Genomic DNA, 16708 nt, shown 5'->3' on the forward strand with positions numbered 1-16708 from the left:
CGCCGGAAGTAAGCTGTAGTACTTCCAGTTTAGCATCAGCCTTTTCTCCCAGCACCTCTGAGCTCCGGAAACACCCCGTGTTGGACTGAAAGAGCAGATTTTAAACCGGTCAGCTGTAACAGTTTAGATCCTTAAACACAGCACTGACTCCTAGTCGCGTTTACGGTGCAGTAACAGTGAGTTATTGTGACACATCATTTAGCTTTGCTAGCCGCGTTAGCCGGCTGCCATCCCTTTTTCCGAGCGTCACTTCCTACTTTTGAAAATCGCGGCCAGAAAGGAAAGAAACAGAGATGGAGTTACAAGGTAAGGGAAACTTTTTGAAATCTTAACCCGTTGCGTTCAGTTTGATGATATTATATATTCGGCATTTATGGGTTTATTAGGCAAGCATGTCATCTGTCAACTCTATGTTGGAGCAGCGGTGCTTATGTTCTTGCTTCTGGCGCTGTAGAAGGTAAAGCATTAAAAAAAGCCCATGTGTCGACCACAAGTGGCTGTATTTTAGTATAATTTATATATATATATATATATATATATTGATGAATACTTTAATCATTAGTTAGCATTTTTATAAACTGCGGATGTCCTAAGACGAGAGAATAAGTTAAAAAAAAAATGCTCACAGGTCACAATGAAGTTCACACCATGAGAACGTTCTTTTTTCAGTAACTAAGATTCCTCTACACAAAGCATTATTCAAATATATATACACCAATTTGCGTTCATCTCCAGATTTAACATTGATAATAAACACCTAGATTTGGGGCATTTCTTCCCGCTTGTCAGAGTGTCAGAGATAGACATGCTATCAGAAGCTTCTTAATAATATACTAGCATCTAAGCGCTAAAGCTTTATTTCTATTAATGGCTGTTTTGGACCGTCTGTCATGAAATTATCCCTGTCTCTCAGTGGGCTCAGAGCCGATGACCCTGGGCTCTCCTACCTCTCCTAAGCCAACCTCTGGAGCTCAGTTTCTGCCCGGTTTCCTGATGGGTGACCTGCCAGCTCCAGCTAGCCCACAGCCTCGCCCTTTTAGCTTGGCCTCACCACTTGCAGATAGCACAAGCACACATCGAGGTGAGTGGAAGAAGAGACACACCTGATTGTTGTCTAAAGCTTATATTTTAGATTCATTAGTGACTGATATTCATACTTAACTTATTTTAAATGGAGGAGGAGGAGGAGGTGGTGGTGGAGGTTCTGCCATGCAGCCTGTTGTCCCCACACCCAAAGACAAGAGTGGAGCCCCGCCTGTTCGCAGTATCCATGACGACCTGGTTACTGTAGCGACACCTCTTGCTGCACACAGACAGGTGAGTAAGCATGCACGGTAAAGTGAATTGTTAAACCGTCTATTTTCACATGAAAACTGCCACCTCCTGGTTTTGTAACTGAGACAACAGCAGGAGGGTTTTTGGAGAGGGAGACTGAATTAAGAAATGCAAATGGGTGAAGGCTCGGCCATCAGACGCTCCCCAATGAACCCCGACCCCAGGTCAGACACAGTCACCTTGTGTCCAGTGAGCTCACCTAGGCCATACTTCTTCACAGAGCAGTCTTTTGAATCACATTTAGTAAAGAACCAAACCCAGGACTAGTTTGGGACAGGACAGCATAGCTCCTGGGATCTTTCACGAACAGGAATGCCTCTACCCTCAATAAGGTAGTGATTCATGGAGGCCTTATAGCATTTCATGGGGACTTAATTTCTGTACATCATCATGCATGCTCAATATGATTTTCATATGTTCACAGATGTTCAGGAATAGATACAGGTGGTTGAATGGCACACAATTGGTTCCTGAGCAGGTGATCATGTGCACGATGAAAGTAAACATATAGTAGGCAATGATGCAAACCAAAAAAACCCAGTGTGACAAGGCTCATTACAGGCCAGATGACTGGCTAGTGCTTGTGTTTAATCAAAATTCATGATGACATGTGAAAAAGGCTTTTTAAAATTATGTTCCTCTGTCTGATTAACTCTCTCTACAGTCGTTCCCAGTCATGCAGTCTCCTCTGTCAGCACGTCAGGCCTCTACTCCAGGAACAGGTACACACTGACACTGCTACTACTCTGTTCATAGTGACTTTACAACAACTTCTAACAGTAATGTTTGTGTTATGTGCTGCAATGGCTAGAAGTCATCAAGGATATTTTTGTTGTAGAAACATTTAAAAACAATGGCTTCCTGAGAGTACTTTAAAAAAAAAAAATGTAAATAAATAAAAAGAGCAGCTGGTGACAGAAGTCATTGTAGCTAGTGAAGTGAGGGATTAGCCGGCTAAGTCAACAATCAAACTTTGATGGGACCAGAACTATGAGGTTGGTTATACTAATTATTACTGTCATCTGTAGCACTGGTTCACTGCTTAGTTATGGAGTGACAGATCTATATCCACAGCTGCCCAAAATCCTCTCACTCCTCACGCTTATGCCCTTAGTGGATGTTGTAAATGGGAGAAGTGGAATTCCTGGTGGTACTTTTATCTAGAAAGTTAGTGGTCAGAAAAAGCATATTCTGTTTTATAAAGGGAAACAGAGTGTTGGTCGTAGCACTAATTAGAAAATGTTACTCTTTTCTTACTTTTTGACTAGCCTAGATTTAGATTGCAGTTTGATCACAGTGACACTAAGGGAAAATGGTGGTATGAGATTGTGGCACAACCATAATTATTGCGACAGTGTGCAACAAATATGAGGCCATGTTTTCTTTAGGCTGGTTGCTTCAAAGATGGGTGGCAGGGCTGGGACGTCTCGCAGTCAGTTGCTGTCTTCAAAGCAACTTTGTTGCATCAAGATGGCAAAACGGATGAAGTCTGTCTGTGATCATTTTTTCTGTGTTAATAGACAAGACAAATAGTGACGTGGCTGCTGGATGATAAAACTGCAAAACAGACACTTTGCAACTTGTATGTGGGAATATAACTAGAACATGGTTGTAAATCACTAGACAGCCACATTTAGTATTTTTCCCTTCTCTCTTCTAGTTTAAAAGGAGGTTTCCGTCCTACTTTCCGTCCTCTCTGTCCTGGTCGTTGTGTCCTTGGGCAAGACACTTTACCCTACTGCCTACTGGTGTTGGCCAGAGGGGCCGATGGCACGATATGGCAGCCTCGCTTCTGTCAGTCTGCCCCAGGGCAGCTGTGGCTACAACTGTAGCTTGCCTCCACCAGTGTGTGAATGTGAGAGTGAATGAATAGTGGCATTGTAAAGCGCTTTGGGTGCCTAGAAAAGCGCTATATAAATGCAATCCATTATTATTATTATTATTAATTTCATTCTACTGTCACTGAACCATTAGGAGAATTGGTAGCTAGTAGCTTACCTGCATTCTTTCATTGTTTGTTGCTGTAAAACCCAATAACACTTGCAGTTGCAGATACTGACACATCAGTGCACAAAGCTTTGTTTGTGTTGGCACTGAAAAGGTTTATTCTTTTGCTCACAGTGAGCCTTTATGGGGATTAACTGGGTAACATCTCTGTCCCGACAGGCATGCAGCAGATGTGTCTGTCTCCAGCTCAGGTGGACCCCTTCTACACTCAAGGAGAGTCTTTGTCATCTGACGACCAGCTGGACCAGACCTGGGTCACAGTGTTTGGGTATTTATGCTCACACTTCATCACACTTCAGTTTAAATGCACTCTATGTACATTAAGGGAATGTCTGTGTGTTTTAGTTTCCCTCCAGCCTCGGCTTCCTACATCCTGCTGCAGTTCGCTCAATACGGAAACATCCTCAAACACACGGTGAGACACTCGCACAGCTGTGTTTTCATAGTTACAGAGAACATCGCACTGATGTATGTCATTATCACACTGCGGGATATTTGTGTCTGATCAAAGGGGCACTATATCATATAGTGTTTGCATATTAACTATATACCGTTAATATGCAAACAAATAAGAGATAAGCTGTGTTCCAATAGTAAAAACAAATACTAAAACAGAGTTAAAGATGATAAAGTGAAAATCAATAATGGGAACTTTTTATGGGATTTTATCCCAGTCCTCCTGGAAAAGAACTGTGATAAAATACACCTAAGAAATCCACCCAATACATAGGAACAAAAACTCAGTTACATAATATAATCAGCTAGTTCTCCAGTCAGTCCATGGACCCATGGATGAACTTGCTGTAGTGGCACAAGAATCACCTGCCTGTCCCTCCGGATCGCTGCAGACCTCCAGAGCAGAACAAGGACACCATCACTAGCTGCAGTTCATCACGGCAGAGCAGAAGGCCACGTGACTGCAGGGCACAGTACATGAGAGAGAGAGAGAGCAGAATAACATGTTTGCTTCCTGACATTTCTGGTGTTCAACTGAATCCATTATACCTGCTAGCAGTGAAATACAGTTAAGTCCATAAGTATATGGACGGTGACACTTTTATATTTTTGCATCTGAATACAATCACAGTGGACTTTAAATCAAACAGTCAAGATGGGACCAAAATGCACGGTCACATCTTGTGGACCTAACTGTATTTTCAGTGCCAGTGCCTGCAGCACAGGCCCTAACTACCAACTAACACTTGTTGAGCTAAAAACATCTGTTTTAATGACGTCAGTCCAAAGGACATGTTTCCAAAATGCATCGCGCCTCTGGATGTTTATTTGTAAACTTTAGGCATTCAAATTCATTCTGAAGATGCAGGAAAGGTTTCCTACTGAGCATCATTGAAGGTCATGCCTCAATCTTTTTAAGTCACTGGGGTTTTTCTTGACCTCTTCTTAGACACCACAGGTCCTGATGGCTGCCATTTCCTACAGACTGATGAAATGTCTATCAAAAACATTTTATGACTGCTGGTTTTGCATCACTTCCTAATCACTTTCCTAGTATTGGCTCTGAACAAGTACCAACAGACTAAGTGAAATATGACATTGTAGCAGAACTTATCTGAGGGTTCAGATCTCTTGGGGTTCACTGATTTTTACAAAAGCACTCTTTTTCACTCCCTTTTTCCCATAAGTTGCATGGAACTATGGTGATAAGTACTTCTGAGAGGTGATGAGTCACGGTCTGCGTGATGTCACTAGAAACAAGAGGCCACAGATTTGCCAGAATGTAAACAAGCAGTGACGTCTGCCGTGTGTGTTGCAGTGGCTGTGCTGTGTTGCCATGTTTGGCTCATACCAACAATTACAATGTGGGCCATATGTCCTTTAGCTCACTTGTTTACCTTGCTATGTTAACATAGCTGTGTGTGAGTGAGTGCCCTCTGCTCCTAGATGCCCTTCTACACGTTAAGGCTTTACTGTTCCTTATTTTTATTTATTTTTTTCTTCTTCTTTGAATTTTGAATTTGCAGATAGTGCATCCCTTTATAGTATCGCTGTCTACTGTTTCTTTCAGTAGATTTAATGCAGCACATCACCAAAGCTTTCTTTTTTTATTATTATTATTGTATTAATTCTTTTGGCCTTTTCTAGCTTTATTTGATGGGAACGTGTCTACATTATTGACAGTATAAACGATGGATGTAGCAGTAATAACTTTGACACAGATTAAGGCATCTAAATTCTTTTAGTTTTAGTCGGCTAAATATCATAAGATTATAGTAGACTAAATCTAAAGTTGAGTCAGTGACTAAAGTGTAAAAGTTGTTTGTTACCAGTGAGAGTTGATCCACACGGCTTACAAAGCATCTGATTTACCTTGACATCAAATGTGAAATGTGTCCATGCGTCTGCTCTTCACTTCCTCCCAAGTGTTGACATTTTGTTGCACTTTCATGAGGAAATGGGGGAACATGGGAGCTAGTTGTACCATGTCCAAAAAAAAAGTCAAACCTTAGCTCGGAGCAGTTCAAATATGCACAGCTAATCTTGTAATCACAACATGATTACCTTATTTCCAAACTCGTCCTGCCTTTCTACGAGGCATGAATGAATTGGTTCTGATTGGATCTTCTGTCTTCATAATATTTTCATCTTGTTTCTATTTGTTTTATTTCAAAGTGTCAATACATTTCATTGTAGTTTTGTTTTGGGGTTTTTTTTGTCCTCATGCTTAGTTTTTATTTAGTTATCTTATTATCTCATTTCTGTCAGGGGAAAAAAACGTTTTTGAAGAAACGTATGATAAAAATTATTGGTCAGTGGAATTAACTGTGAGATGATGGCACCTGTTTGCAATCACAGGTGTTTGGAAATCAGATGCGATGAGTGAGTCTGACTGTGAAACCACATATGTTTAAAACTGCTTCATTGTTGGCTTCACTTTTCAGACCTGGAAGCTGCATCTGTCTGTTATGCTGTCTGTGGTCTAGAGCGGACACTCTGTCTATTGAAACACCCTGAAATCAGAGCACAGACAGGCTGTTGGAGCCCTGAGTCAGTGTTGGATGGTGTTTGTGATTTAGAGCCCAGAAGAGTCACAGCCCAACCAGAGAGGCAACTGGAGTTTGAGGTGTATTGCTGTGAACTAACTTAACGTATTGATGATGTGCTGACAGATGGCGTCTCCTGGTAACTGGATGCACCTTCAGTATCAGTCCAGACTTCAGGCCAGGAAAGCGCTGTCCAAAGATGGAAAGGTGTTTGGTGACTCCATCATGGTGGGAGTCAAACCCTGCATAGACAAGGTTGGGTTCCTGCTGCTCCCTGCTCCTGTCTGATCTTCTCTCTGAGCTGTGATCGATTGTCCACCCTAAGTGAAACTGAGTTTGAAGTAGCAGTGAAGTTTGTTTATCTGTCTCTCAGAGCGTGATGGACAGCACTGAGGCTGTCTCTACTCCCGTCTCCTCCTCCTTCTCCTCCTCCGCGCTCCCTACCACCCCTCGCTCTGCAATCAGGCCACTCAGTGCCACCTACAGGAACTCAGGCAGCGACTACCAGGTGACCTTTTACCCAAGGGTTTAGTCTGGTCAACTTTAAAAGAGTTGACCTCTTGTTTTTCTTCGACTATAAATGCATGTGTGTCTGTGTTTAGGTGGTAGCAGACAGACAGACACCCAGGAAGGATGACAGCTTTGTTTCCAAGGCGATGGAGTACATGTTTGGCTGGTGACGCCGCATAAAAGGATGCCTGCAGTTTCAGAAGAGAGAGGGGAAGTGATGGGAAGAGAGATGAACTGATTCACTACACTGTGTGTGTGTGTGTGTGTGTGTGTGTGTGTGTGTGTGCTAAAATGTAGGATCTTTTCTTACTGTCTTCTTTTATAATCAGTGTTTCAATGTTTTTTAATCTTTGTCTCAATAAAAATGGTTTTGTTTTAACTCATTGACATTGTTTTCATTCAGAGATGTTCTTCCAGCAGCCAAGGAGTGGCGCTGTTCACCACAGTCACATTGTCAAGTAGATACGGATTTTTGGCTGCATTAAACAGTATGAAGGATGTGGCCTCATGGTATCACCTGTCATATGATGAAGACCTGTTATGACAAGCAAGGGGTAGATATCACACACACGTATTGTCACTGTTCCTATTTGTGTTCCATTTTAATCTGAAACTAGTGATTGAGCTGTTACAACTGGAAGTCTGCAGGCAGTTAAAGAGAATCCAGTTTTAAGATACGTCTATGCTGTCTTCACTTTTTATATCTGCCATGTATATTTATCTTATGCAATCTGTGGACAAGCATAGCAAAAAAGAAGTGTTTAGAGCAGTCTGAATCTAAGCTTTAGACTCACCGAGATTACATCTACACACACTGATCACCATTATTCAAAACTTTTGCCATATTTTAGGAGAAAATATATTTTAAAAAACCCATAATAGACTCACTTTAACACATCTTCCAAATGTTGCCAGAATGCATTCAAGCAAAGTCACTTCTCTAATTAGGATATTTAATGTCCACTTTGCTAAAGTGCATAGCAAAAACTGCAGACATTGGGAAACTCTCGTCAGGCTTCTCTGCAGTGCCCCCTGGTGTCTGGAGACTGATCATTACAGTTTGTTTACATGGTAAACGTGTACTGTAACATCTGCGTCATGCCAGCAAAAATTATTATCAACAAAAAGAAGCTGCAAATATGTTCAATTAAAACTTTAGCTGTGTTGTTCTTTTATTCTTTTCAAGCAATTGTTCATCAATACTAAGTATTTACACACTAAACTATCTCAGCAACAAAAAACTTCATAGTTGATGTCCTACACTTTCATGCTGGCAGATATATTCAGGAATGGACATAAATATAGTAAAGGCCGTAAGTGTCTTCCTCAGTTTTAGCTAATAACAATAGCATTGGGATGTTTCCATGAGAGGTTTTAAATAAAGTTTTCTAAAATGATGTGTAAATAAGCTCCAAAAAGCGCTGCTGCATTAAGAGGTGGGGCTTTTTGCTTAAATACATTTAAAGAATTTAGGTTAATGATAAATTTCAACTTCGTGTAAAATAATCAGCTCCTGCCACCCCAAGAGTGCAGCAGAGTGGCCTTTGTAACTCCAGCACATGTAACAGAATTTGTCCAGCAGATGGAGTCACAAATTCCACCAGACAAGCCTCAAACCTGCCAGGTTGAGGAATAAAAAGACCGCTGATACTCCACGTGTCTGGATTACTTTAACTGGGACAAGTAAATCCCGCAGAATTAAAATTATTCCAAGAACAGGAGAAAAGAACTGCCGAGAGTGAAGCTACACAAACACAAAGAATTCCGGCTCAATGGTCCTCTGTGGCACCCACACCCTGACCACTTTTGTATCAAGTTAAGCTGCATTTTTTAGTAGGCAGGAGCTCCTCTGTGCTCTCCCGGTGTGTTCACAAATACACGCCACATGAGTAATAGAGGATGACTAATGCTGAGGCATTCAGCAGAGAGGTGCAAATATAGCATGAGCTGTTTAAAGAGCAGTGGTGCAGGAAGTACTAGGATCCCATGCTGAAGTCGAAGAAGAAGCTCCAACTCTGTGCTGTCTATTTTAGCAGGTGAATCAGACGGCAAGAGAAGTCTGTAACGTAACGGAAACACATACAAAAACAACAATTACACAATTCTTTATGATGTAATGATGAAGATTGATGTGCAGCTGTAAAGAGCATTATGTGTCAGGTGTAGAGCAAAGGGGCTAAGACATTTTTAATGCTTCTGAATTGTGTGATGGGCCTGGGTTGCTGATAGGGCATAAAATGGATTTTTATTATTTATGAGAAATTGTAAATAAATACAGTTTTTATTTTCTAGCCATATTGTTGCTCTTTATGTGCACTTTGCAACAAGAGCTACAATTTTAATTTTAATCTTCTTCCCTTTTTCCCCTGCTAAAATGAATGCGATGATGATTATGAAATAAATTTGGGTTTTATATCTTATGTGTTTAAAAAATGGACTCCCCTTCATATCCGTGGCAGTGGTTTAGTCCAATGCCTATCACTCTTTAACTCCTTCACTCCAAAAAGGTACAAAGAATGGTAAATGGCCTGTATTTGTATAGCGCTTTACTAGTCCCTAAGGACCCCAAAGTGCTTTACACATCCAGTCATCCACCCATTCACGCACAGGTGATGGTAAGCTACATTGTAGCCACAGCCACCCTGGGGCGCACTGACAGAGGCGAGGCTGCCGGACACTGGCGCCACCGGGCCCTCTGACCATCACCAGTAGGCAACGGGTGAAGTGTCTTGCCCATAGACACAACGACCGAGACTGTCCAAGCCGGGGCTCGAACCGGCAACCTTCCGATTACACTCCCAACTCTTGAGCCACGATCGGGTGATAAACTCTTCTTTACTTCTGCTGCTCAGCAGAATTAATCATATTTGAAGTTGTAATGAGACTATGGTTTAGTCTTGTGCTTCAGGGCAGCTACTATTAAAACAAACTACTGCTGAAACAGCTTTCAAGTGGCCGTAGTCCCTGTGCACCCTGAAAGCACAAGTAAAGATCAAGTATATCAACAGTTACTACACCACACCACTGTCTTGGCTCAGTGGTGTGAAAGAGACTGTGAATTATACTCGCTTGCTGTGGCATTTTGGTAAAAGGTAAAAGAGGAAGGGTTCCCTCACTATCAGCTTCATTTATGGCATGTCATCTTGGAAAAACCTCTTACCACTTGAACTTTGTTCTAGTAGCCACTTACCTGTGGCACACCTTATCCCAGCAGCATATGGTCTATTAAGGCTTCCTTCACTTTACTAGTACTGCACTGAGAAGGAGGGATAAATAACAAGACCTGGCCAAACAGCCTGGCCTGAGTGCAGACAGAAGGCATGCTGCTAGGCTAACAACAGATGGGGGTTAAGAGTAGAACAGAAGGGGCAGTCTTTGACTCAGCTTATACTTGACCTTATTCTGAGGTTACAAAAGGCTTGAGAGTGAGATTTACCCACCCTAGATGCAATGTTTCAATCCAATGTTGAAATTCTGATTCTAGAAATTGTGGAAAGATGTTGCGCAGACTTCTTTGATCTATCTAATTCTCTTTTAGCTCCATGTGAGTAGGTGTCGTCTGTCCACTGTCACTGTGGTGAAGAGGACGCTGTGTGGAAAGTTGCACAGGAGGTTACTGTATATTTGCCTGGATCAGTGCTCTTTTATATGTTTCCATATTATTCAAATTATACTGACATTTTGTTTATCCAAAGCAGACACTTATACTTGCTGTCTAATTTCTGCTGTCATTTAATTCAGTTTATCACAACAGCAGTTGCCTCAAGGCAATTTATACCCTTCCAAAATTAGAAATGTATCAACATATCTGACTTACTTTGCAGTTTCGATTTTTCTCATTACCCAAAAAAGCCAGACAGGCTAGCATTTGTTCAGCAGGCAAAACAAACCAATCCAGCCAGGTATAGCTACGCAGTCTAGGTCAGTATATCCAGTAGCAGGCTATAATTGTCCCATTTGATGTTCTGACCCCTCTCCAGTGCTTGTTTATTTTTAAAGATAAACGTAAAGAACAAAAAATACAAATAACACTAATGTAAACCCCAAACTCCAGATTCAAGGCCACAAATCCATCTGTGTAATTTTTTAAATAGCTACAGTGAGAAGCTAAAAAAACAGCTTCTGAGCCAAAGACCCTGTATCAGTTTGGAGAGGCCTGCAGCACATCACCACAGGAGTCCACCCCCGACCCTGAAGAGGATCCCCAACTGCCTGACAACTTTAACACTGTCTACTGCAGATTTGAAAGACCATAACTCACACCTCCCATCTGCTCACCCTCAACTCACACCTAAACAAAAGGACTACCTCCAGCCCTCACCCCCCTCCCCTGAGGGGGTGAGGGCTGAGACAGAAGACCAGGAAGACTCCGGGACCTGATGGTGTGTCCCCTGGTGCTGGAAGGTCTGTGCAGAGCAACTGGCCCCCATCTTCACCCGAATCTTTAACAGACCTCTGGAGCTGTGTTAGGTGCCCCCCTGCTTCAAATGCTCCACCATCATCCTGGTCTCAAAGAAGACCACCATTGCAGGGTTAACTGAGTACAGGTCTGTTGTGATCATTAAGTCCTTTGAAAGACTGGTGTTGAAACGGGACATCACAGACCCCCTACAGTTTGCCTACCAAGCAAACAGGTTGTCTGAGGCACTACATCTTGCACCACCTTGATCAACCTGGGACGTACGCCAGGATACTGTTCGTGGACTTGAGCTTGGTCTTCAACACTGTTATCCTAGACATCCTCTACCGAAAGGTCAACCAGCTTACTGTGCCCGCCTCCAGCTGTCAGTGGATCACCAGCTTCCTGACGGACAGGCAGCAGCAAGTGAGGCTGAGGAGCATCACATCCCACACACAGGCCATCAGCACTAGCCTCCCCCAGGGGTTTGTGCCCTCCTGGCTGTTCTTCTCCTTCTACACTAATGACTGTACCTTAGGAGAATAATCTGTGAAACACCTGAAGTTCGCGGATGACACCACGGTCATTGATCTGATCCAGAACAATGACAAGTACGTGTACAGATGGGAGATGGACCACCTGGTCCACTGGTGCAGTCAGAACCACCTAGAGCTGAACTTGTTCAAGATGGTGGAGATGACATTGGACTTTCAGAGAAATTCCCCCACCCTCTCCCCCTCACATTCCTAAACAACACATGTCCCCAATGTGGCTCACTTCAGATTCCTATGATGTATCTTTTCACACAATCTGAAATGGTCCCCCTTATGGACTCTATAGAAGGAGGCCCAGCAGAGGTTGTATTTCTTGTGGCAACTCAGGAAACCTGCCAAAGGAATTGCTGTTTTTTTTCTACACTGATATGATCCACTATGTCCTCTGCACATCAATCACTCTTTGGTTTGGTTCAGCCACAAAGCAGCACAGGGCCAGATTTCAGCGGTTATTCTGGTCTGCAGAGAGGATCATCAGTGCTGATCTTTACTCCATCCATGAGATGCACAGGTCCTGGGTTAGGAAACGGGTAGAAAACATCTCTGCAGACCCCTCACATCCTGGACACAGACTGTACAAACTGCAGCCTTCAGGGCAGGCACTACAGAGCGCTGTTTACTCAAACCAGCCGCCACAGAGGCATTTTATTCCCCCTGTCTGTCACTCTGTTGAACACTGTAAAATAACCCACTGTTATATCATTTAAGTCATATGCACATTGCACTACGCAGATTTACGCTTTTTCCTTAACAAAAGTTTCTTTTTTGCATGAAGAGAGCAGTGTGAAGTGGAGTCAAATTCCTTGTGTGTGTGCACAAACCTGGCTAAATACAGGTGATTCTGATAGCGGGATATAACATATGTCTTACAGATGTTTAGGTTTCAGTCATATTTTTCTTTCTTTATTTCTTAATTTTTTTCAAGACAAATTGCAGCCGATTTGCTCGGTGGCAGTACACATGCTAGGGGTCGGGTTTCATGTTTCCCTGGCTAAACCAATCAGAGATTAAAGGAACCATCGCGATATTTGCTTTGTAGCCCGCCGACCTGAGGTTGCAAAAGCGATATCTCGCGCTACCTGAACCTTCGGTGTCTCATTCCACCACGGTCAAGCCTGCCGGGAGGGGGTTTTTGCTGAACAGCTCCGCAACGATCATTTCAATCGGAAACTTGATCAGAATTTATATTTATAACAAATAACGTCGTTTTATTTATTTAAAGTAAACGTAATCTTCAGGGGAACTTTATAGATAACTGTCGATTCAAGTTCGTAATTTGTACAGAAAAAAAGCTTTAACATTACGGGAATAGCCGGCTGTGCTAACAAAGAAAATCCTTTCTCTTCAGAAATAATCCCCCACTACTCTCTTTAGTTATGAGTCATGTGGTCGTTGATAATCCACACGGTCTAGATCAGCAGGTAAGAAACTATTTTGTTGTTCTGTTTTTCTCCTAGAAATTTTGGAATTTTCCATTACGCACATGTAGTTTCGAGGAGAAATTGAGCGCTTCGTTAGCCAACTTCCTCGCCTGGAGCTAGGCTAGGCTAATGCTGCGGCTGCTAAAATGGAGGTGACGACGTTTGTGATGGCGACGCTTGCCGATGCGTTGTGATGGCTAATTGGGACTAACAAGCTCAGACACTTGAAGTTTTTACCTTAAAATACGGCAAGCTGTCGCCCCAAACCATGTTAAGTATAAGAAGTGAACGAACTCTGGTGAAAACGTACTGAAATCAGTGGAAATATACAGGGTTGGCTAACATTTACCACCCGGCCGGTATCCAACCGCGTTAGCCCGGCTAGAGTGAGGCCTTCTGAACCTGAAACGTGGCGCAGGAAAAAATGTTGGCACAGTTTTTCAGCGACTATTATTTCTGAAATGTAATCTTCTAAATTTTTTAAGTCGCTTGGAATATAAATTTAAGAGTCGAAATTGAGCGAAATTAAGAGGCGATTTTTTTTTTTTTTTAATTTCCGGTATATATAGTTTTCTTTTTTTTTTCTTTTTTATTGTTGGGCCTAACTTCAATGATCGTAAATTCTAACCTCGGTTATTTAGAAATCCACGTTAAGCTGCCCCGCTTAAAAAAAGTGGCTAACCAGTGTTTCCAGTCAAGTAAAGGTTTTCAAATATAGCCATTGTGTGTTGTAGTTAGTTTTTTACCTTTTTAAAAAATATGTTTATTTTTTTCTTTGTAATTTATAGCTTGCTGCCCTAGACTTGAACTCGGCTGACGGACAAGGTGGAGGAACTGGCAGTAAGTAATAAAGCAGATTTTACTTGTCAGTGGTATATGTAAATCGATAACGCTGCTTTATCAGCGTAAGCCTTGTGTAACGTTGTTTACAGTGTGGTACGAATTTCATGGAGTTCTTTGGCACCAGAGACAAAGGAAAATTACCTTGTTTATAATAGAACTTTTTAAAACCTGCTTGGGGGAATAAGCCCAAAGCATTATTTAAGTCTACAGTTGTACTCATAATCACTAATATTGCCAGATTTCATACATTTGGTAAACTTGTTTTTTCCCCTCTTTCCAGGACGTTACATTCCACCTCACTTGAGGAACAAAGATGCTCCCAAAAACGGTAAGTTTAACACTTACCTGCCGATCTGCTGTTGGCCCATCAACACCAGTTTCTTTTTTGTTGATGATAAATGCCCATCAGAGCATGGTAAAAGCAAGCACAATTGAGGGGAAAAAAAAAATGAGGCTCTAACAAGATCCATCTTATAATCTTGACCAAATCCGTACCAAAAAATTGGTAGTTGTGCATTGTTTGCTGCATTTTAGAGCATACAAAATGAGGGAACATTTGTCCTAGGCAGAGATTGAGGACAACGTAATGTCAATTGGGCTTTCTGCATCTTTGCATGAGAACTTATTTTGGCACTGCAAAAGTAGGGCAAGTGGTATTGTATTACAGCTCTGGCTCTGTATTTTTGCCCTAGACTGCTCATAAGTAGGATAATATGGCAATTTTCAAAAGTTTTGATTTGGTTCGAGTATTTTCATGCGCAATTTTTCTGACGCGTATTCTTTGGTTGGTGCAGTGTCTCGCATGTGAACAAGAGGAGTGCTAGCTATTGGCTGCTCTGATAAAGGGGAATGCGGAGGGAGGGTGGGTTTGTGGGTGGGGGGGTTGTGTTTTACTGATTTATTTTTTTTAAAGACTGAGGTAATATTTTGGTTTTGTAGCCAGAGTGGGGTGGCTGAGGAGGTTTTTTTATTTTTTATATATAATTTACTTCTGTACATATTTGCTCTGCTAAAGGCTTTAAATCCACATACGTCATGCCTGGCATAGTAAGTCAAAAACTGACATTAAAACTTAAAAAAAAAAAAGAGGCAACATTTGGATTCATACTCCTGTGTCATTGCACACTTGACGTTTTTTCTCGTTGTACTGTTTTCTTATTCCACAGCAGGAAATTCTTATTCCGCTGGTAGACAGTGCGGTTATTCAGTGGCACCAATAAATTTCTGTAAGTCCCTTCTGTCCGCTTTTGCTGAGGGCAACTTGCATTTTTTTTAAGATGCATGAAATAGCCATTTTTTGTACACACCAGCAAAGCCAGTGTGAAGGGAGGGTCAGGTTAGATCCATACACTCCACTGTAAAAGTATGAGTTCATGTTTAATTGATGTGCTTCTCTATGCTGGAATGCTTGCAGTTGAAATTGGTTGGAGTTTTGGGGGGGGGGTGGAATCTAAGCATCACCCTGTTGGTTCATTGCTTTTCTTCACTGTAGTTAGTTAAAATATATTAGATTTATTAGAACTATATTCCCACTGTATAATAAAGCCCATACTTTACCTGCTGTGTGCCCAAAGTTTCTTCTAAGCCGTGCCCCCAACCATGGCAGGCAGAGTGTCAGCAAAGACACAGAAATAACTATACTTCAGGATGGGATGACTGTCAGACTGGTAACTATAAGCGTGAAGTCAAGCCCAACACTCATACTGCATGAGCCAGTACTCATGAGTCTTTTTATAGCCTGCTTCCCCTACCTTTGCTCAGGTTACCCAAGACTGGCCTCTCAAGAGCTTGCCTTTTACCATGCCTACAGTGGGGATTGGCGAAACCAATGTGGTATACTTTGACCTCTACCTGCATGCCATGCAGAGTTTCTTAGTGTATATAGCTTAATCAGTGTGCCCTTGCTTTGTTGTGGTCACTTGGAGGAAAAAAGCAGCACAAATCTGGGCCTAACACTGCATTTTTCAAAGCTTGCAAACAGAGTTGCTGCTGATGCATTTTTATTTTATTTTAAGTGCATTGCATCACTAGTGTGGCTGTTTTACTAATAACAAGACGATATCAACTTGTTTTGTGTTGTCCAGTCATGCATACGCTACACCATGTTAGCCTCAGCCATGAAGTCAAAGTAGGACTTTAGTGGTCAAGTTATTTGAACATTGAACTATTGATGGGATTCACAATATTTATTAGCTGGAGCCTCTCAGTTGCAGTTCTGGGTTCTTTTTTTTGACTTCACAGCCTTTTCTCTGCCTACATTTTATGTTTTTAAAAGGATTGGCTGTTAAACACAGCACTGATAACGTGGTTGCATGCAGGCTTTTGTTCCAGCTGATAACCTCAGGTGATTTCCTTGGTTATTTTATGTGGTGTAAAGTCAGTGTCCAGTGCAATCTGCAGTTGACCTTTAGAACAGAAATCTGCATACAAACACACCTCCTTGGCACATGATTGAATCATGATCTGTGTGTTTGTCTTAAACTCATGTTTTGTAAGTATAGTGATTACCAGTTGTTCTTCCTGGCCTTTTTTTTTGTTTTGCATTTTAATGAGAATAGTTGTTGACTGAGGGCATCATTGTTTGGCTTTTTAGAGTTTAATGTCTCCAGTTGGTAATGGAGCTGAATTAATTCTTCG

At 41.8% G+C, this 16708-nt stretch overlaps 2 protein-coding genes and 1 long non-coding RNA gene across 16 annotated transcripts in view; 2 read left to right on the plus strand and 1 right to left on the minus strand.

Moving 5' to 3' along the window:
- The window catches only part of nup35 (nucleoporin 35), a 20750-nt gene continuing 4042 nt past the window's right edge, over positions 1–16708 (plus strand). The window contains exons 1-9 of one of the 3 annotated variants that reach the window (XM_005475264.4): positions 1–306; positions 914–1081; positions 1181–1317; positions 2000–2057; positions 3502–3610; positions 3688–3757; positions 6471–6599; positions 6718–6852; positions 6947–7139. In XM_005475264.4, the coding sequence (XP_005475321.1) occupies positions 294–306; positions 914–1081; positions 1181–1317; positions 2000–2057; positions 3502–3610; positions 3688–3757; positions 6471–6599; positions 6718–6852; positions 6947–7024 (897 nt within the window). In that variant the 5' untranslated portion in view covers positions 1–293 and the 3' untranslated portion in view covers positions 7025–7139. Of the gene's footprint in view, positions 307–913; positions 1082–1177; positions 1318–1999; positions 2058–3501; positions 3611–3687; positions 3758–6470; positions 6600–6717; positions 6853–6946; positions 7238–16708 lie in introns of those variants that run through there. The other 2 variants (XM_025903763.1, XM_005475263.4) reach the window with 2 other exon arrangements.
- LOC112844133 (uncharacterized) lies at positions 8370–10824 on the minus strand. Its single transcript, XR_003216733.1, has 3 exons — positions 10672–10824; positions 10295–10443; positions 8370–8913 (listed from the first exon to the last, which is right to left on the minus strand). It is a non-coding gene; the product is annotated as an uncharacterized LOC112844133 (long non-coding RNA).
- ddx3xa (DEAD-box helicase 3 X-linked a) overlaps positions 12885–16708 on the plus strand; it is a 16460-nt gene continuing 12636 nt past the window's right edge. For 3 of the 12 annotated variants that reach the window (XM_013274006.2, XM_019352747.1, XM_019352746.1), the window contains exons 1-4: positions 12886–13228; positions 14017–14068; positions 14352–14399; positions 15238–15297. In XM_013274006.2, coding sequence (XP_013129460.1) covers positions 13184–13228; positions 14017–14068; positions 14352–14399; positions 15238–15297 — 205 coding nt within the window. In that variant the 5' untranslated portion in view covers positions 12886–13183. Of the gene's footprint in view, positions 13229–14016; positions 14069–14351; positions 14400–15237; positions 15298–15645; positions 15739–15832; positions 15905–16708 lie in introns of all 12 variants that reach the window. The other 9 variants (XM_013274004.3, XM_013274005.2, XM_013274003.2 and 6 more) reach the window with 6 other exon arrangements.

The sequence above is a fragment of the Oreochromis niloticus genome, linkage group LG16 (genome assembly GCF_001858045.2).
Source record: "Oreochromis niloticus isolate F11D_XX linkage group LG16, O_niloticus_UMD_NMBU, whole genome shotgun sequence".
Taxonomy (NCBI): domain Eukaryota; kingdom Metazoa; phylum Chordata; class Actinopteri; order Cichliformes; family Cichlidae; genus Oreochromis; species Oreochromis niloticus.